Source organism: Mytilus californianus, unplaced genomic scaffold, assembly GCF_021869535.1.
Source record: "Mytilus californianus isolate M0D057914Y unplaced genomic scaffold, xbMytCali1.0.p SCAF_1, whole genome shotgun sequence".
In the NCBI taxonomy this organism is placed as follows: Eukaryota; Metazoa; Mollusca; class Bivalvia; order Mytilida; family Mytilidae; genus Mytilus; species Mytilus californianus.
The window spans coordinates 81,378,797-81,400,706 of record NW_026262581.1 but is presented as its reverse complement, the minus strand read 5'-3'; the positions used below and the strand labels follow the sequence as shown (position 1 = coordinate 81,400,706).

The 21,910-nt window shown below is 31.8% G+C and overlaps 1 protein-coding gene across 2 annotated transcripts in view; it reads right to left on the bottom strand.

The window, feature by feature from the left end:
- Positions 1-5,781: 5,781 nt before the first annotated feature.
- LOC127724556 (receptor-type tyrosine-protein phosphatase T-like) overlaps positions 5,782-21,910 on the bottom strand; it is a 177,609-nt gene continuing 161,480 nt past the window's right edge. For both annotated transcript variants that reach the window (XM_052231547.1, XM_052231540.1), the window contains exons 20-31: positions 21,091-21,188; positions 20,679-20,816; positions 18,392-18,537; positions 17,994-18,129; positions 16,325-16,474; positions 15,878-15,977; positions 15,061-15,134; positions 14,230-14,355; positions 13,755-13,865; positions 10,674-10,825; positions 8,388-8,523; positions 5,782-7,304 (exon numbers count right to left, since the gene is read on the bottom strand). In XM_052231547.1, the coding sequence (XP_052087507.1) occupies positions 7,233-7,304; positions 8,388-8,523; positions 10,674-10,825; positions 13,755-13,865; positions 14,230-14,355; positions 15,061-15,134; positions 15,878-15,977; positions 16,325-16,474; positions 17,994-18,129; positions 18,392-18,537; positions 20,679-20,816; positions 21,091-21,188 (1,439 nt within the window). In that variant the 3' untranslated portion in view covers positions 5,782-7,232. The remainder of the gene's footprint in view (positions 7,305-8,387; positions 8,524-10,673; positions 10,826-13,754; positions 13,866-14,229; positions 14,356-15,060; positions 15,135-15,877; positions 15,978-16,324; positions 16,475-17,993; positions 18,130-18,391; positions 18,538-20,678; positions 20,817-21,090; positions 21,189-21,910) is intronic.

The window sequence follows — 21,910 nt, the reverse complement described above, 5'->3', positions numbered from 1 at the left end:
TTTTAAGATTTGAATCATTTTCTATAATTTTCCAATGCTTCTGAACAATGGAAGACACATTTTTAAAATCAGGATGGTAAGTGAGTACAAGGGGTGTTCTGTTAGCTGCTTTATTCTTATCTTTGTACTCTAGAAGTTCTTGGCGACTAGTTTTGTTTGCTCTTTCGAAAGCGCTATCAATGATGTTGTTATTGTATCCTCGAACAACTAGATGTTTACGTAGTTGTCCAAGTCTAGCATTTTGCGTATTTTCAGTAGAGCATATTCTCTTGATTCGCAATGCCTGGCTGAATGGGATGCCACGGGAGCAGTGTTTAGGATGGCAACTTTTAGGAGAAAGGAATTGATGTTTGTCCGTTTGTTTGGTATGAAGGTCCGTTATAATGGTTCCGTTCTTGATGTAACTCGTAGTGTCGAGGAAGTTTATTTTCTCCATAGATGATTATATGTAAATTTTATTGAATGGTGGAAAGAGTTACAGTGTCCTAGAAATTCATTAAGATGTTCTTGCGAATCTGTCCATTTGAAATCAATATCGTCAATGAATTTACATAAAATTTACATATGAATCATCTAAGGAGAAAATAAACTTCCTCGACACTACGAGTTACATCAAGAACGGAACCATTATAACGGACCTTCAAACCAAACAAACGGACAAACATCAATTCCTTTCTCCTAAAAGTTGCCATCCTAAACACTGCTCCCGTGGCATCCCATTCAGCCAGGCATTGCGAATCAAGAGAATATGCTCTACTGAAAATACGCAAAATGCTAGACTTGGACAACTACGTAAACATCTAGTTGTTCGAGGATACAATAACAACATCATTGATAGCGCTTTCGAAAGAGCAAACAAAACTAGTCGCCAAGAACTTCTAGAGTACAAAGATAAGAATAAAGCAGCTAACAGAACACCCCTTGTACTCACTTACCATCCTGATTTTAAAAATGTGCTTCCATTGTTCAGAAGCATTGGAAAATTATAGAAAATGATTCAAATCTTAAAAAAGTATTTTCCTCACCACCAGTCATGGCCTTCAGAAGACCTAAAAACATCCGTGACAAATTAGTGACATCTGCATTAGCAAAGCAGCCTACTCCATCTCCCGGTTGCTACAAACAATGTGGTCGAAGGAACTGCTTGTGTTGTAAAGCTGCCAATACAAGCAGTTCTTTCATCAGCTCCGTTACTAAACAAAATTATACCATCTATTCAAATTCCAACTGTAAAACGGAGAACTCAATTTATATATTAACATGTGACACATGTGGCATTCAGTATGTGGGAGAAACAAAGGACAAATTTAATATTCGGCTCAATAACCATCGTTCATGGTACAAAACCAACAAAAACTGTCCTCTCACAAGACATCTTCGTTCAACGAAACATTCTTTTGATAATGTTACCTTCCAAATCATAGAAGTCAACACCGAGTGGGACACCACGGCGAGAAGGAGAAGAGAAAATTTTTGGATCCACCAACTCCACACTTTAGAACCTGATGGTCTTAACGAAAAAGATGAGAAAAGATACAGGAAAGATAAAGAATAATTTAGTACATAGCATCGTCCTTTTTATCCTGTAATATTGGCCAATGGACGTTGCTAACTTCAACTACCAATTTTGTAAAAATCTTGAACTTCATCCAAATTATGTATTATTTTCAAGGCAGCTAAATTCAAGTGCAACATATACATTGAGCTGCAAAAGTTTCTTATCATCTACATCCGATTTCACCTGGATAGATGCACGCTTGATAAAGCTAGTTAGTCTAGCGAAATATTGCGTTTATTTTCATCATTTTGTAAATATTTTAAACATTCTTATATTTACATACTCAATAGTGTGTTAAAATTACATTGTTAGGCAATCCATAATTTTATTTGTGTAATTGAATTAATCTCTGTACTGATTAATCCACACTCCCATAGATTTGTATGTCATGTGCTGCTATTTATAGGCACTTATATTATTATCTTCAGTAGCACGCATTTCACAAATGTTTGTGTAATCCATTCAAATCTATCGCTATCTTTACAACATGGATAGCGCACTGCATTTCAAGAAATTAAGATCTTTAACTAAAAAGAAACTACAAACTGAACATCATTTATCAAACTTAAAAAAATATATTCAAAGTAGAACTGTACCAAAAGGTTTAAACATCAAAGTGAGTCCCCAGGCACCGGGACATAAATCCAAAAGATTCATGAGCCGTTGGAATGAAATTCTGTTTAACTGTTCAATCCAGCTACTTCAACTGTTACTTTCTTTTACAACCACAAATTACAAACAAATTGTAAATGAAATATCAGATAACATCAACAATAGTAACATTTCACGTGACGATTTACCAATAATTAAACGTCGCCTCGCAGATATTGAAAAAATTGAACTATCCAAACATACAGAAAAACAAAGGAATAAATTTCAAAGAGATAATATTCACACTGTCTATTTAAATCAGGATATGAATGATATCAATACAACAAACCATAAGGTCCCTAGAAAAAGAAAATTCAAAAGACGGAAACAAAAAACAGAAAGCATTGTTGTAAATTTGTCATCTAAAGAACTTACACGTGCTGAAGAATCTCTTTTAAGTAAAGGTTTAAACTTCTGTCCTATCCCATCAAATGTAAATAACTTTCAGCTAGACGAGGACTTAGACCAATTCGCTAGACGTTTACGCTTGAAAGATTTTTTCTACAATAGGGGCAAGAAAAACCTTGAAGAAGCTGGATTAACAGATTCAGATACTGACACCAATGAAGAAGTCACGCCCATCCCAAAATTTAAGAAAAAAAGTTCATGGAAACCACCTAAGAGTAAAAATGATAACTTGGAGTCATTCATTAACTACGTGAGGTCTGATATAAAGTCCTGTATAACAAATACAAGAAATTATAATTTATCCAAGTCAGAAAGCATTGCTTTGAAAGCGTTAAAAGATCAAGAGGATATCGTAATAAAACCTGCCGACAAAGGGGGCGCTGTGATTGTCATGAATAAAACAGATTACATAGCAGAGGGAAATCGCCAACTTTCAAACTCCATTTTTTGTAAACAATTAACCACAGATCCAACACTAAATAATATTCGAAAGATCAACACCATCCTTCAAGAGATGTTCTACAAAAAGCATATAGACAATGACACCTTTGATTATCTCCGACCTCTTGAGAACGAAGCAAAGGCCGGAAGATTCTATATGTTGCCTAAAATACATAAAACGGGCAATCCAGGTCGACCAATTGTTTCAGCAAATAGTCATCCAACTGAAAAGATATCAGAATTTTTAGACCATCATCTAAGACCTCATGTGAAAGAACTACCCTCTTACATCCAAGATACGACTGATTATCTAAAGAAAATGGAAAGCCTCAATCCTCTTCCAAGCAATACTATACTTGCATTCATGGACGTGTCTTCTTTATATACCAACATTCCACAAGACGAAGGAATAGCAGCGTGTGAAGAGGTATGGAACACTCGAAGTGAAAAAAATCCCCCAACTGAGTGCCTTGTTACACTTCTGAAACTATTGCTAGAGAACAACAACTTCTCTTTCAATGAAAAACATTATCTCCAGATAGACGGTACTAGTATGGGCACAAAAATGGCCCCGTCATATGCCAACATATTTATGAGCCAACTTGAAAAACGCTTCTTGGCTAGTGCTCCATACCAGCCCTTATCATGGTTCCGATTCATTGACGATATTGATTTCAAATGGACAGATTCACAAGAACATCTTTATGAATTTCTAGGACACTGTAACTATTTCCACCATTCAATAAAATTTACATATGAATCATCTATGGAGAAAATAAACTTCCTCGACACTACGAGTTACATCAAGAACGGAACCATTATAACGGACCTTCATACCAAACAAACGGACAAACATCAATTCCTTTCTCCTAAAGGTTGCCATCCTAAACACTGCTCCCGTGGCATCCCATTCAGCCAGGCATTGCGAATCAAGAGAATATGCTCTACTGAAAATACGCAAAATGCTAGACTTGGACAACTACGTAAACATCTAGTTGTTCGAGGATACAATAACAACATCATTGATAGCGCTTTCGAAAGAGCAAACAAAACAAGTCGCCAAGAACTTCTAGAGTACAAAGATAAGAATAAAGCAGCTAACAGAACACCCCTTGTACTCACTTACCATCCTGATTTTAAAAATGTGTCTTCCATTGTTCAGAAGCATTGGAAAATTATAGAAAATGATTCAAATCTTAAAAAAGTATTTTCCTCACCACCAGTCATGGCCTTCAGAAGACCTAAAAACATCCGTGACAAATTAGTGACATCTGTATTAGTAAAGCAGCCTACTCCATCTCCCGGTTGCTACAAACAATGTGGTCGAAGGAACTGCTTGTGTTGTAAAGCTGCCAATACAAGCAGTTCTTTCATCAGCTCCGTTACTAAACAAAATTATACCATCTACTCAAATTCCAACTGTAAAACGGAGAACGCAATTTATATATTAACATGTGACACATGTGGCATTCAGTATGTGGGAGAAACAATGGACAAATTTAATATTCGGCTCAATAACCATCGTTCATGGTACAAAACCAACAAAAACTGTCCTCTCACAAGACATCTTCGTTCAACGAAACATTCTTTTGATAATGTTACCTTCCAAATCATAAAAGTCAATACCGAGTGGGACACCACGGCGAGAAGGAGAAGAGAAAAGTTTTGGATCCACCAACTCCACACTTTAGAACCTGATGGTCTTAACGAAAAAGATGAGAAAAGATACAGGAAAGATAAAGAATAATTTAGTACACAGCATCGTCCTTTTTATCCTGTAATATTGGCCAATGGACGTTGCTAACTTCAACTACCAATTTTGTAAAAATCTTGAACTTCATCCAAATTATGTATTATTTTCAAGGCAGCTAAATTCAAGTGCAACATATACATTGAGCTGCAAAAGTTTCTTATCATCTACATCCGATTTCACCTGGATAGATGCACGCTTGATAAAGCTAGTTAGTCTAGCGAAATATTGCGTTTATTTTCATCATTTTGTAAATATTTTAAACATTCTTATATTTAAATACTCAATAGTGTGTTAAAATTACATTGTTAGGCAATCTATAATTTTATTTGTGTAATTGAATTAATCTCTGTACTGATTAATCCACACTCCCATAGATTTGTATGTCATGTGCTGCTATTTATAGGCACTTATATATATATATATATATATATTTATAATACATTGTACTCCCTTTAGTGATTTATAAAGAGGAATTTCAAATGGACTGTGTTTCAATCAGCTGTAACACTTTTTTTGTTCTAGTTTTAACTATGTATTTGAATAAAGATTAGATTTAAAAGCTTGATGTTCATCTAGACCGAGAACAACACCGACAGTTTGAATTTTTCTCGTATTTTTTACGATATACTCTTAAGTCAACACAAATATATGCCATTGGACGTTAGGGTCAAAACTATCAATCCTTTAGTCAAAATAATATACCTGGTTATGATCATTTGTATACCTGATGACACATAATACAACACAATCTGCTTTGACATCTGCAGACATGGTTTTAGCATCAATTTTTTGGCGCCTTTCATCAACTTGAAAAATTCCATCTTTTGTCGATAATCAGTTATATAAACAGCTCACTTTCCTCGCGGTTATTACCAGACCAAACAATGCTATCTTCATTTTCGTTTCCACATAGCGGAGGAATTAATGCTAAAGATTGATGGCAATTTATGGCAATGATTAATAGCAAAACGACTTTTCAAAGTATTTTATTTGATAAAAAAAAGTATCACACTATGTATTATAGAATAAATGATAAACAAAGTATGTATATAAACAAAACAAATATAATTTAACATAACAGTAATATAATAGAGAATATTTATATATTATATAAAAAAACTTTATAGTAAAAGTGACAACAACAAATGAAGTCTCGATTACATCAATACATATCTTCAATTCAGGAGTATTTGCATTAAAACAATGTCGATTGAATAAAATTTCTAAGATCTTAAGATACCAGCATAGTCGACTGATAGTGTTTAAAATAGTTGTTAGAAAAATCCTGACAATACTTCCCGAGAACAGATTCTTACCATTCTACCCTGAACAGATCATGACAGGTATATCCTGGAAAAAATTCTGATAGCTCTATCGTAGAACAGATTCTGACAATTCTATCGCACGATACTGACAGTTATACCCTGGAACAAATCATGGCAGTTCTATCATAGAACTGATTCTGACAGTTCTAACGTAGAATAGATCCTGACAGTTTACCATGGAACAGATTTTGACAGTTATACCGTAGAGCTGTTTTGTATAGTTCAACATTTAAAACATAATATTACAGTTCTACTTTAAAACATTTTTATGGTGGATTATTCCGTCAGGTCTGAAGAGAGTTAAGAACTAATCCCAACATTACTGTACTACCGAACTCAGTGCATGAATTGAAAAAAAAATCCAAATAGTGATGTATGAAATATAACATGATAACTTATCGATTTTGTGTGCATTTATAATAATTGTATCACAACAGAAACTTACCACCAATAAAATTAATTTCTTTGGATAGAAAATTTTTATTACATATAAAAGTTTTTAAAAGGAACTTAAATAAGCCAAACTTTTGACACAATATTTTTCAAATCATCAACTTTGAGTTCTGTTAAAAGATTTTTTAATTATTTGGTTTTGAATTCTCAAATAAACACATTTCAATTAATAAAAAAAGCCCAATTTGTGAAAACTGAAGTGCATCCTCTCGCCCGACAACACTGAATATAACTTTGATGTTCATCAGTTTTTTGCTCAAGTTTTTTAATCACCAATTTGAAATTGACTGATCTCAATATTTTTGAATTTTGACTTTTTTTGAAGAAAAATTTCTCTATATCCAAGGTCGTTCAAGGTTTATCCTTAGAATATACTAGAGTTTTACACATTTATATCAAAATCACGGTTAATAAATATGATTATTATCTGTTTTCCGATTAATTAAAACTATATCATAGATATATATCGTAGACAATGTTAATCAATAATGTATACAAAACCGAACAATTTGATTTGTCCACATAGACATGTAATTACAGTTTTCTTTAAAATCTGACTTCTTACTTTTATTTCGTCATAACATTTCAGTATGTAAATATATGTGTTCTAAAGTTAATTATAACGAAACAAACACTGACGAAACTAAAGATTTGCATACAGCGAGTCTCTTTCTAAATATTCCTTGACACACTTGTAGCAATATTCATACTGCTCCTGTAGAAAAATAAAATATCTGCTATGAAGGAATTGCAAACCACATTTGATTAATTCAAGACTTTTAGAATATTTTCAGCATTATTTAAGTATGAGGTTTAAACCACAGGAGGGGACAGAAAGATTTTTTTCGGATGGAATTTTTATTTTCATCTGTTGCTACGCATGCTTATTTTTTCTGTGGCAAAAACGCGCTTAAATGTTTTTACACGTTTGTTCACAATCAATTCTTGCATTTTGTGTTGCTGATATTAATTTCCACCCTGCTTTGGTCAACATCAATTTATTTTCAGCTCTTACCCGGCCAGGATATTCATTTTCATTATCCTCCTGCCCCTCCTAAAATTCAAATAGTCGTCCAACGGAAATAAATTTTAGGGTGACGATTAACGTTCAATGTTTCTTTGTAATACCCATTTTTTTAATTATGACTACGTCGCAATAAAATTTTATTGTGCTGAAATCTTAGAGATTTGCATATTATTATTAAATGATAAGTAACAAAAGGAATGTGTTGGAGTTTTTCTTAACATTAATCGAATATATGTATACGAGTCTTTGCCTACATTTGCTCTGCATATTCAAAATCACGGGAAAAATGGGACGTATATCGATTTTCCCGCAAAATATGAGATGACGATTTGGAAATTATCTTGATCAGGATCTTTTAGTTTTCTAAAAAAAAAGAACCTTAAAGCATTTATTTTATTTCTGAAATTCAAAAGACGATACATCTGCTTGTGAAATGTTAATCCCAGAAGTTATCACCAGTCCAGTAGCCAGTACTTTGTTACTGGCATGAAAATACAGATATTTTTCTATTAAAATTTGCTTTATTTAAAAAATTTAGAACGTATTTCAAATAAAGTAATGTATCTCCCTCATGCATAGCTCTAATTCCTTGCCTGGGTTTGGATTTACTTTTTTTTTCAGCTCTCCAACGTTTGTATAATGTGTTGGACTTTTGAATATTTTGTTTTCAAGCATCATATAGAAGAGACATTAGTTGTCGAAACGCTCATCTGGTGCAATAACATTGGTACCGTTAATGTTATTACAAATTTTTTATCAAGGAAAACTTACTAGTTCCATGAAAAATTCAGGACGTCTAACTTGCATCGCTCTAACCACTTGAAACACATCAATTTCATCGTCTATCTCAATTTTTTCCAAAGTAAGATATAGTGCAACAAACAGCCCAATCTTAGTGCAACCATCGCTGTAAATAAAGGATAGTATTATCCTTCACTTTAAAATGCAGAATTTTGATTGGTTGATACGTGAGAGATTACGCTTCATAGACCCAATAGTGCTCTTTATTAAAAACGGATGGTTGTTATGTACATGATGTCATAATTGATTACTTTCAAATTAAAATTTAAAGCACAATAATGACAGAAAATTTAGTATAAAACATTAAATAACATATAGCTGAGCGGGTGAAAGAGCAAATTGCTATGCATCGAAAAAACACTTGGCCTCGCCTCGGTTGACAATATTTTCTCGGAGTTACATTTGCTCTATCAATATCTCAGCTATGTGTTTGTATATATTATTTTCTATGTTGTATGTTGTATCAAGTAAACCTTGATTAGTCCGTTAGTTTTACCTTTGTCATTTTTGGGCCATTTATAGCTTACTATACGATATGGGTTTTGCAAATTGTTGAAGGTAGTGCAGTGACCTACAGTTGTTAACTTCTATGTCGTTTGGTCTCCGGTGGAGAGTTGTCTCATTGGCAATCATACCACATCTTTTGTTTTATACTAAGCATTGAATTGATAAAGTAACAGCAACTAAAATTCAGTGGTTTAATAAACACTTCAACATTTTCTGCACCTATCTATTGTTTGAGAATTATCACTGAGCAGTAGGGTATCAAAACATCTATTTTAGTCAGCACTTCGGTGTTGACATGAATTATCATTGATATAGTCATAATTATAAATAAACTGTTTTTAAAACTTTGAATTTTTGAAATACTAAGGCTTTTCTACCTCAGGAATAGATTACCTTAGCTGTATTTGGCAAAACTTTTAGGAATGTTTGGTCCTCAATGCTCTCCAATCCGTACTTTATGTGGCCTTTTTAACCTTTTTTGAGTAGAGCGTCACTGATGAGTCTTTTGTAGACAAAACGCGAGTCTGGCGCAAATATAAAATGTCATTCCTGGTATCTATGATGAGTTTATTTATTTGATTTTCACGTAAATGGAATAACCTCAAATATATGACCATCTACAGTTGTATTTTCAAAGCTTGTATAAACACGGACGATTCAAAGATAAATATGTGTTATTGGCATTTGTCTATTAATGAAGACTGTATATTGGTCTGTAAAAGTCATTTGTGGTAGTTTACTGATTTTAACAGTTAATCCGTTACTATGCATAGAAGTATAAATATATATATTGTGAGTTGAAACTTCTATGTCGATCATCGTCCTGAACATGCATGAAATATTTGACACAGGACGTTAAGCAACCAATAATCAATCATCTTTGTCGATCTTAATCTATCGATAAAATTTACATAGTTAATGAGCAGATCATCTTCAGTCTTTCAGTCCAATGCAGGGTATTCATTTTTTTTGAGCCACTTATATATTTAGTTCAATAAACATTTATTTGTTTTATAAATGTTATGAAAACATGGCAAAGGTTATTTAACCTATACAATAGTGTCTTAAAAGGGATTAAACTAAACTGGACTGGCTTCAAGCGAACTATATGAACAGTTCTACAGTAACTGCAAGGCTTAATACTATCTTACAATATTATCAAGACATATCATTTCATTTTGTTCCGACAAGATCAATATGACTGTTGTCTTTTTAATTCAAACTGTGATTCATATTGATATAAAATTGATTTAGAATAGAACAATAACAACCATCCATGATTATTCATTTATTTTTATCAATATTAACATTTCTCTATAAAAATTGACGGCAATTGTCACAACAGTCCTCCAAACTAGTTATTTCAGAAAATATGACTAAGCGATGCATAATTAAACACCTGCTGTGGATTCATTGTAATTCGTGGGATACCAATTTTTGTGGATATCGTAGGTAAAGATAAACCATGAACTTTGATGTTCAGATTTTAACTAAACCACGAAATTCAATATTCATGAATATACAATTTGTTTTTAAATCCACAAAAATAATAGAACCCACAGTATATACAGATGTACATCAAACTCACATTTGTTTATATATATATTAAAAAAGATAGTGAGAACCAACTTGCGACAAACTAAAGTAAGCCTAGTAAATATGATTAATGATTCGCCTCATTCATTTCGCATTTCAGTTTAAAAATAAAACTATAGAAATTATAATCATTACACATTTTTAATGACATACCTGCTCACAACAGTAATATATCCTTTATCTGTTTCCCAGCAATCTTTAACTTTTTTCAGAAGATCTAGCAGAATACTTGATGGAAGCATTACATCACTCGTGACGTTCAATTTAGTTGCCGTAAAAACAGTAATTTTCCTCTGGTCCTTTTTCTTAAGAGAAGAGAGAGAGAGAGAGATATAGGGGATTTTCAAAAATTAACATACGGGAACTGTTCCAGTTCATCATAATAATCTTGATTATTATGTTTCTAATCATAATATTTTATTGAGTGAAACGGAATGTCAACAAGAATCGGTCTTACAGAAATGTAAAATTAAGAGTTTTGAAAAATCACTTAAACAAAAATATTTGTCCAATATAGAACTATTAAATACATTATTCAATTCGAGGTAATCTTAATATATGAATTAAAAAAGACGTAAGATATACATGATATATAAGAGGACATATCCTTGAAATTTTACACAACTCAAAAGAATATAAGCAATGTGCAACGTATCAAGACAAGAACTTTCAGAATAAAATGTAATAGTTCTATTCTAAAGTGCTCTATAACAGTTGAAGCTTTTTAGGGTAGAGATGCCAGAATATGAAGTAGTGTATACAGGTGTTATACCACCATTGATTTCCCCTATTAGTCTTTGTTAAATTTGCACTTTTCAAAAAATTTAGCAGAATTTATCTTTGTTTCAAATAAAGAAATACTTGGCATGAGTAAAGTTTTATCCTGTCCAGTACTTTGGAAAAAAATTTCACATAACATTTCATTGCATATAAGAAAATAATCATCACTGGAAGTTAACCAATCAAATTTTCACCCCTTTATTTTACCTGTGTACAAGCTTTAGTAACCATGTAACCTCAAGTTTCCAAAATATTCTATAGAAACACCAAATAAAAAAAAATTCGTAAGGGTTCCGCGATAACACAGTGTCTCGCCTACTTTTGCTGTTAATCGCAGGCTCAACAAAAATGAGGAAAAACATCAATAAAAATATTCCTTTAGATACTATCTTTTGATTGTAAGAAGCTTTTGTCAAAGTTTGGTATAAATCCAGGATAGTTTATGAATCTAATAAATGTTTTACAAACTTTAACTGCAGACTGTATTTAATGTTAACTAGAAGAAAAACTAAGTCCATTTATAAGTAAAATACGGATAAACAGGTACAAAATTTTAACAAAATTTCCTTCTAGATACTAGCTTTTGATCATAAACAAGCTTCTGTCCAAGTTTGGTACAAATCCAGGATAGTTTAAGAAAGTTATTAAAATTTTAAAAACTTTAACCACGGAGTGAATGTATTGTTTCCTGGCAGAAAAACGAAGTCCATTTATAAGTAAAATACGGAAAAAATGAAATTATTGTTTAACAAATTTATTTCTAGATACTATCTTATGATCATTAAACAAGCTTCTGTCCAAGTTTGGTATAAATCCAGGATAGTTTATGAATCTAATAAATGTTTTACAAACTTTAACTGCAGACTGTATTTAATGTTAACTAGAAGAAAAACTAAGTCCATTTATAAGTAAAATACGGATAAACAGGTACAAAATTTTAACAAAATTTCCTTCTAGATACTAGCTTTTGATCATAAACAAGCTTCTGTCCAAGTTTGGTACAAATCCAGGATAGTTTAAGAAAGTTATTAAAATTTTAAAAACTTTAACCACGGAGTGAATGTATTGTTTCCTGGCAGAAAAACGAAGTCCATTTATAAGTAAAATACGGAAAAAATGAAATTTTTGTTTAACAAATTTACTTCTAGATACTATCTTATGATCATTAAACAAGCTTCTGTCCAAGTTTGGTACAAATCCAGGATAGTTTAAGAAAGTTATTCAAATTTTAAAAACTTTAACCACAGAGTGAATATTTGTTGACGCCGCCGCCGAAGACGACGACGACAACGACGCCGACGGAATGTAGGATCGCTATGTCTCGCCTTTTCGACTAAAGTCGAAGGCTCGACAATAAGGGTGCTTTGAAACACCCAAGATATATATTTATGACTCAGAATTTTTTTACTGCAATGAAATGTAGGATTAATTTCCTACAAATGTCAAATTCAAGGGAATATTTTTGTCGACCCTTTTTCGTATGCAACCGGATGTGACGTACTTTGATTTGGTGGTATTACACCTGCACACTGTCCAAAACTGTCCCAAGCTCACCACATATTCATGTGCCTGTCCCGAGTCAGAAATTGTTTACGGTCGGTGTCTTAAGTTATATCGTTATGTTTTTAATTAGGGAATTTAGGGTTGAAATATCTATTTTTTATTGTTGACGAAAGAATATATTCTCTTTTATATTTGTATATGTTTTTTTTATTGAAGTATGTTCTTAATCTTCTTCTTTTCATTTGTTTTGAACCTTGACGACAAGGCAGTTTTGTTTTATCTAAATTGTTCATTATTCCAAAAAAGTAAAATAACAAAAACACCGAACTCCAAGGAAAATTCAAAATGGAAAGTCCCTTATCAAATGGCAAAATCAAAAGCTCAAACACATTAAATGAATGGAAAACAACGGTCATATTCCTCCAATATTTCTTTTTAAAAACACTCATCTGTCTACAAATTGATTGAATGAAACGACAATCTTATTGTCGACAAATGCATTGCCTTCAAACAACTTCTCCACCCATTATTAAGCCAACACTGAAAGAATGTGTTATCTTGAAAAATGCCCATAGTGAATTTTATAAGATGGAATAGTCGAGTTCATGAACAAAGGGGTTCGTGCTGCTCAACATTATTGTTTTCTGGGATAAGATATGAGGACTGTTGATTGTCTAATTATATTAATATTGCTGTTCTCCTCGATTTGAGGTTAATCCGATTGACTTCCGTATCATATAATTTATAAAATCATGAACAAGCAGTGCAGAATTAACTATAAATGTATTATATGTACGTTTCATGCCAATGAATACTCAAAATACAACTGGTTTTGACAGCATTTTTACTCTTATGAACACTCCTTGTTTCTACTAGATGTAATTCATTTCGTGTTGATTTTGTTCCTTATATAAACATCGTTAATCTTAAGGTTTAATTTGTAATATTCACCTTAGAGTGTAAAGTCAGCTGCAGCTCTTCGGTGTTGGACGCATTTTCTTGTAAAATGGTAAAATGTTCAAACTCCAGCACTTCATTTTTACCTAACCACAACTGACCATTCTATGAAATATAAAACTTTCGTATCTTTGAATACAGTTTTGGTCAATTGAATGCGCACATTTTGTTATACAAATGCTAAATCAGTGAAATACCTTTAGTTTACATTTTACTGAGCAAATCGAAATAACACTAGTTTAAACAATTTTTTGAAAATTAATTCACGGTTCTATATTTGTCATGAAAAACATTAATTTATATACATCTGTACTGGTTATTGTAGATGGCGTGTGACTAAATGCATACTATTTAGTACACAGAAATTTATTTTAGAAGATTTCCACTGTACTCTGTAATTCTTGGAAGGTTAAAATTTGGACTTTTCATTAGAACTGAATTAACCCCTAGTCAATTTAGGCTATCTTACCTTGTTCAACTGATCTAACAATACAACAATTTTTGAGTCATGGTCATATACCATTGTCCAGAAATCAACAACAGTCTCTTGCAGAGGACATTGTGTTACAAGAAATTTACTCTTATCTGCATATCCCTGTGAAGGAATAGATAAAAATGTATTAAACATGAAATGAAATAGGGAATATGGTATTCGTTTTCACTTTGCCAAAATATTTTAACAAATTGTATACATCAGTTTTGTTTGTGTGACCGACAGATTAAGGTGGATGAGACTGAGAATTTTTTTTTATTTAAACGTTTACCTGAAAACCAACCAGCTATTGGAACATAGGTCAGCTGTATATGCAAGGAACACTCCTTGTGCGGTACAGCCTTGTTTTGTTTATGAAATAAATATGTAGACAAACTATAAAATTAATCATTACACTGCTTTTTTGAAAGAAAGTTGATTATCTTTGCTATTTTATCCAAAACATTTCGAGTTCACTTACAAACTGGACGAACAGAACAAGTAATTTCATGATATAATTATATGGTACCTATCTCTATCTTTCATCCTGTAATAACCCTAAATGGTTGACGGAGTAAAGAAATATGGTAATTTTCCAGTCCTTTAGTAACAGTGTATTGCAATGTGGCAAGAGTCCCTTTGGTAGACAGTCGAAAGTAAAAAAGTTAGATTCCGATTTCACTTCCTTCAACACATGCTGATAAAACCCGATGCAAATTTAAGCATTCATATGTTAAACTAATTGATTTTATTAGCATCTTATCTATCGATATGTCATTATGATTATTCTGAAACCTTAAATATACGAAGTGTTAAAATGCCACTTACTGGTATTATCACTGCGTTGATGTAGTCATTACGTGTTTTACCATATGACATAAGATACGGTCTATATCTGTCATCTAAAACAAAATAAAATAAATACATTTCTTTAAGCAGGGAGAACTCTACCATATGAAATGCTTTCAAATTTAATCTATTATTTCTTTTATTGATATAGGTAAAACATTTGAAAGGCATTTACAGATTTATTCTCAATCACCATCCATGTACGGAGTGTATAATGCATACGATGAATAAATACATAAGGATCAAATTTAATACCTTTAAAGGATTTTACAAAACTTACATATTTATAGAGTCGACTTAACAAGAAATCATTGCAAATTGATTAAATATCACTAATCTGATAGCAGGTTTTGTGACAAACTATTGAAGTCGAAATGCAGATACCAAATTGACATTTAAAATGATAGACGGGGAGAGAAAAAGAGAAAATAAGATACCAAAATTCACAAAACGAAGAAAGAATTACAACACCAGGTCAAAATACGAAATACCAAAGATACTCTTAAAACACTTTTTCTTTTTGAAAGTCGGATGAAATGATTAAATCTATTCTCGACTCAAGATTAATCATATATTGCAAAAAAACGTTTTATAATGGATATGTTTGAGTCAAATAAATTATGCTTTGAATATTTCATGGAATTCGAAATTCCAGCGTAGTTTTGTATTTTCCTTCATGTTTCTTAATTGATCAGATTTGTTAAACTTAAATATAAAAGTAAATGCAAGTAAAACAAAATTATATTGTTTCGTGTGCACAATTATTATTGGGTAATCTGAAAATACGATTACTTACGTGGAAATATTTTCTTTGCTGAATTTTTCGATATATTTTCTTTTAATGTTGCAGCAGCAAATACTGATGGAGGATACATGGGTCGTAAGGTTTGCAATCTCTAAATTAAACATTAGTTATTGTAACTGATAACGATGTTCAAAAATAAAAGTTCTCACGCAAATATCATGGATATGTACTCATATTAACACCATGATTATTGATTACAATAATAACAAAAATATGAACTAGGTTAACTGGTTTCGTGACGTTATATGTAAAAGTTAAAAGACATGTTGATATCAAAAATTACTCTTCAACATTTTCTTACAAGATTGAGTTTAACCAAAACGACTTCATAGCATAGAGACTACTGTTTTAAAGTCGACAAAAGTGCCTTGAGGGATTTTATGTCAGGCATAAATGCGACATGTTTCTTTTTTCACTTCAAATGAACAAGAATTATACCTGAAATTCTACTTTATACATCTTCTGATTTCGTGGTATGGTCTTCTGTTCTTGGTCCAAAATATATTGACAGAAATTATTCGTCGGAATAGACGTTTTTTGTACTGTAAACAGTTCTAACAAGGCTTCAAAGACAGTCTCATATTGTTCCTGTAATTGCAATATGTCATATTCAACGATATTCTAATTTTTGAAATGTAATGTTTGTCCCTTAAAATAAGGTGTGAGGTTCTGAGTTATTGTTTCTTATCGGTAAGGACATGAATATAGGAAAAAGTCTCGAATAAACTAACACCAGAACCGTACATGTATATGATAAACATTTCGTTTTCACAGTTGAAATGATAAGATAGCTACAGTAATTGAAAGTGATAAATTGTCGAACGTTTTTATCTTGTTTATTGTTCAATTGGATAATACCTCTCAGTAAATAGTGCCGTTCCCATGAGTCTCCTACTTCCAGCTTGATGAAGTTCAGTACTCAGTCAGATATATTTCTTGAAATAAAGGAAGTTCACCTGCTAATAGAATGCTTAAGCATGCCAGACACTTTTTCAATATACTAGTACTCGTTCGAAGCATTAACCTGCCAATTCAGTCTTTTTTTACGTGTTCTATTTCTTTTCCTTAATTTGATTCAACTAGGACCGCTGGTTTTTCAGTTTCTCCCTATTTGGTTGAACCATCCTTTTACAATTTGGGTCTTTTAACAGTAGAAATGTGTATATACTCACATTCTCCCTATTTAGTTTCGATTGAGAGTTGTATCAAATAAAAATATTTCACATCAACTTATACTATTATAGATTAGTGCTGTCTCGTTTAATTTATTTCTGATTTAAATGATCCAAAAAAAATGTTATAAGCTTCTCCAATCTTATGGTCATGAGAGTAACTGCTAATGAGCATTGCTTAACTTAAATATTATCAAAGTATTAGCTTTATCATGTTTCGTTTAAATTACAAAGATTGAGTATCACGAACTCCAGCAAAAAAACTTAGTGAACTTAAGAACTTCGGAAGGGTAATCAGTTATTGCTTCCACATGTTGCACCCGTCGTAGTGCTAATGCACGTAAATAAATCCGGTCATAAATCTCAATCGGGAATGATGAGCGATTCAATTTCAAAACATGACTAGCAGGTATACCTTTTTGGGGATATTTCATTTTCCAGTTTGAATCTCTGGATTTATAAAGCTAATTTATTAATATCTTTTTTTTCAAATAAGAGCTGACAGAACAAACATTCAAAATAAAACTTCACAGAAAGCAACAAACTATACCTAGCAAAAAGAATGCTTGGAAGTTTCTTAATAACAGAACTTATTCATTCTGATAAAACATGGTTATTCTGATTTGGTCCCTTTCAAAAAATGAAAACAACACAACATAAATGTCATGCGTCCGAAGCGCTTTTCTGGATTTACCTTCATCAGGAACGAATATGTGAAAGCCAAGGAAGGGTGTTTTTGATATTTTTGATATTTTGTTTCCTTTAAGGAATCTCATAACTCTAGAAAAAGGTATGTTCAATACATGTATAGCTAAATAATGCAAGTCATTTTCATTCTAAGAATGAAACAACTCAATAGCGAATGATTACAGCCACAGGTTTTTTGGGGTGTCATTCAGACTGCGTAAAGCTCTTTCTTCAACAATGTTACTTACGTATGTTTGAACCATATTCATTCTGTCTTTCCTCATCATCTCTATATATTCCATAACATTTACATAACCAACTTTCTTTCCATGCTCATATAATGCATCTATAGCTATAAATGTCCCGGTCCTTCCAACTCCAGCGCTAAAGAATTGATGAAGTAATTGGATTACTAGTCTTACTTAAAAAATTATAGCTTTAAATATAAAATGTATGTAAGAAGTAAAAACTAATATGATTTTGAGTGGTTTATTAGGCACATTTTTGAAATAATGTACGATATTGAATTGGATATATTATTCCAGTTGTTTTTTTTAATAAAAAAATGCGATTTTATATGATATTTGATGAAGAGATTTTGAACCAGTAATATAAACCAGTCGATTTTTTCTCCTTGCAGATATACCTGCAGTGTACAGCCATTGGTCCATTTTGGTTACATTTTTCACTTTTGACTTTCCTGTAAAAGTCGACCAGTTTTATGCTGTCAGGAACACCATGGTCTGGCCATTGCATGAAATGAAAATGGTGAATTTTTCTTTCCTGTCCATTCTACAATAAAATAAAAAATATTGGTAATCCTAGCTGCTACGATATACACAGTTATTTTGACCCACAATATATAAAAAATTAGCAAGGCATGGAAATATCCCATGCTAATAAAAAGGACTGAACAAATTAGCATAGAAAAACATGACCATTACGAGAATAAGCAAGTTGTTTATCAAAGTTATTAGTGTTATACTTTAGGGGGCATTAGCTACGAGACATAAAAAAAATTAAGTGTGATTTTGTTTTGTTCAATCATTAATGAAAGTGAAATAGTGAAATAATAATTCGCTTTTAGCAGCCAGTTTAGTTCAATTTTGTCAAAACAAGGTAAGAAATATCGCTGATGAATTATTCACTTGCAAGTGAATAATTCGACCTCATTGAATCCGTATTCATGTGACCTTCAATTTAACCCATTAGCTAGAGATTGGTTACGCATGTATAAGTCGTGTTCAGCCATTAAAAGGAAAAGAATGTCAACATTTAAAGTGAAACAAAGGTGAATCATTTCGTTGACTGATTCGATCCACAAAAAATCATTCTTATACAGGTAAAAACGATGATTAACTTATATTTTAAACCTATAACATGAAATCAAACAGACCTAGAAAAGTCCAATTGCACTAGGTCGCTATCTATTTATATTTATGTTTATGTTTATATCGGGTTATGTGACCGTCGGCAGTCTTCGATTGTCATCTCGATGGTTGATTAGATGGCGTCTAGACAAAAATACACACGAAATGTTGATATATATTATCGAGTCCATGCATTTTTAATTGTTTATTTCAGACTAATTGTAATTTGGATATACGTTTTAGTATGTTACAAATCAAATATGAGAATTTGAGTCAAATCGATGAACAGGAATTTGACAGCTAATGCCCCTTTAATGTTATATCCATACGATACATTAATACATTTTTAACATTGTTAAAGTTTTCATCTATCTCGTTCATGAAAAATAAAATTCGTTCGTCTAGCAGTAAGAATCTTTTCAATATGTGCCGGTTTTAAGATGGCGAAATATAAACAATGTAAATATGAAAACATATCGGTCTCATTTGGGATTTTTTACACTTAAAAAATCCAAAGACAAATGTTTTAAAAAATGGGGTTTTAAGTGACCTCATGTTAAGTTTGAAATTTGTTGTATACCGGAAAACCTGTTTCAAAATAGAATTTTAAAATAATATTCCCTTCCTTATAATATTCTGTGAAGTAATATATTGTTTAATTGCAGTCATTTAATGTTCATGTCTTTATAAATTGAAAATTAATAAACATAAAAGTGTAAGTATCAAATCGAAAAATGAGCCCAATTGCAAGAAAAATAAAACAAAAATTTATCACCGCACATAAAAGAGAGGCGGAATATATCAAACTGATTTTCAAAGTCGAAAACAAACTGATAATGCCATGGCAAAAAACGAAAATCGACCAAAATCCGGGTGATCTCAAGAAGTCCGGAAAGGTAAGAAAATATTGCTCCAAATGTGGCACCAGTCGTGTTGTGCATGAAGGTACATTCGAGGAAGGAAGGATGGGATGGTGGTTACGACAATTAAAACATATATGTCGTCTTTAAAATTTCACCACTCGCAGCGGTATAGCCTTTTGTGCTGATGCGGCGTAAAGCAATCACCAATCAATCAATCAATCAATCAATTAATCATCTTCACCACAAAAAACAGATTTCGTTTTAAGATGTCATGATTTCAATCTGTCGTTACCTTCTGCATGTTCTGGTTTGATACCAAATATACCCAAACCCTAACCGTGTCATTTATTCCGTAGGTTATCTTTTTTTACAACAATTTAATATAACAGGGTTTGTTTTGAACAGCCAATTCATATCCGGTCAACCGTCCACAGTTGCTCCTACGAGTTCTTTTCATAAAATCCCGATTATTGGTCATAGTTTGGTATTTGAAGATAGACATTCCAAAGGAAGTCATTTCTAATATACCACTATTTATATCAAGTTTCAGTACATATATCAGTAATAAAATACTGATAAAATAAAATTTTGGAAATATTGTTTGAGTGATTAAAATATTGTATGCTGATTCGACAAGTTCTTTGTGTTATTTAGCTTTTCTGTTAAACTAGCGCTGTAATGAAGAAAATAATAAAATTACCGTAGCGTTTTTGAGCGATACTGTTAATAACCTGTACACATAAAATGTGTGTTCCTTTTCTTTCGTCATTGTAACTTTGAAGTTGTTTACTACCAGTGGTTCAGACAGTGTTTCAGGCCAATATTGTTCACATTTTCTCTGTAGAAAATGAATTGGTTTAAATTAGCATACATTCTCAGAGCATTTTAATTTTGACTTTATATCCGAAGTTATGCACTTTTTTGCCTGATTATCAGAAGTGAAAATTTGAATGTCCAACAAAACTAATAGTGTAAATTCATGTCTCGATTTATCATTAAATATCAAACGAAATATATTTAATTTTGTTGAAAATTTACTTATTATTACCTTTTAAAAAATCATTTGTAGACAAAATAATAACATTATGAAATGTGGTTAAGCAATTTGTTACCTTTTGATTTTCTATAAGCTGTGTTACCATCACTATTTTCCTAACATTTTCCTTCCAGATCATATGCCAGAAATCTCTCACTGTATTCTTTTTAGGACCTTGATATTAAAAAAAAAGTGGAACTAAAATATTTTTATCGTGTCAATAAGGAAAACAGACACTTGTATGCAAAAACATTTGAAAGAATACGCAAACTACTAAAGTTCCCAATAGCGTTATACTTTATTCAATTTTTTCTCTTTTTAACCAAAGCAATTGTTTTGTACCTTCATGAATGTACAATTGTTCTATTGTACAATTTTTATCTTTTTTAACTACTGACCTTTTTTTTCATATTGGTGCCATTCTGATAGTAAGATTTGAAACATCTTTTTTTAAAAGCAACATTGTGAATGTTCAAGCAAAATATGTAAACATCTCAAATAACATTCAAACGAAGGCTTAGAGTTTGTTTCTTTGCATTGATATAATTTACCAATTACACCAAAAAGATATTCGTTTTGCTGTGATAAACAAGTCGAAATCAGGAATTCTTACTGGTTGCACTGTAGCAATAATAGATAAACAGAAAAAATGAAAACAATACGTTATAAATTTCATGCGTCCGAGCGCTTTTCTGGATTTACCTTTATCAGGAACGCTAACAGCCGTACTATTTGAAAGCCAAGGATGAATAAGAACCGAAACCATTGAAGAGCTATATAATCAAAAAGTATCAAAAATAATAGCCAAATCCTTCTAAGTCCAACTTTGCCTGAGGGAGTTGAAACCTTAATTTCTTAATGATTTCAAAATTTATAAACGGACAATTGTAGAAAGG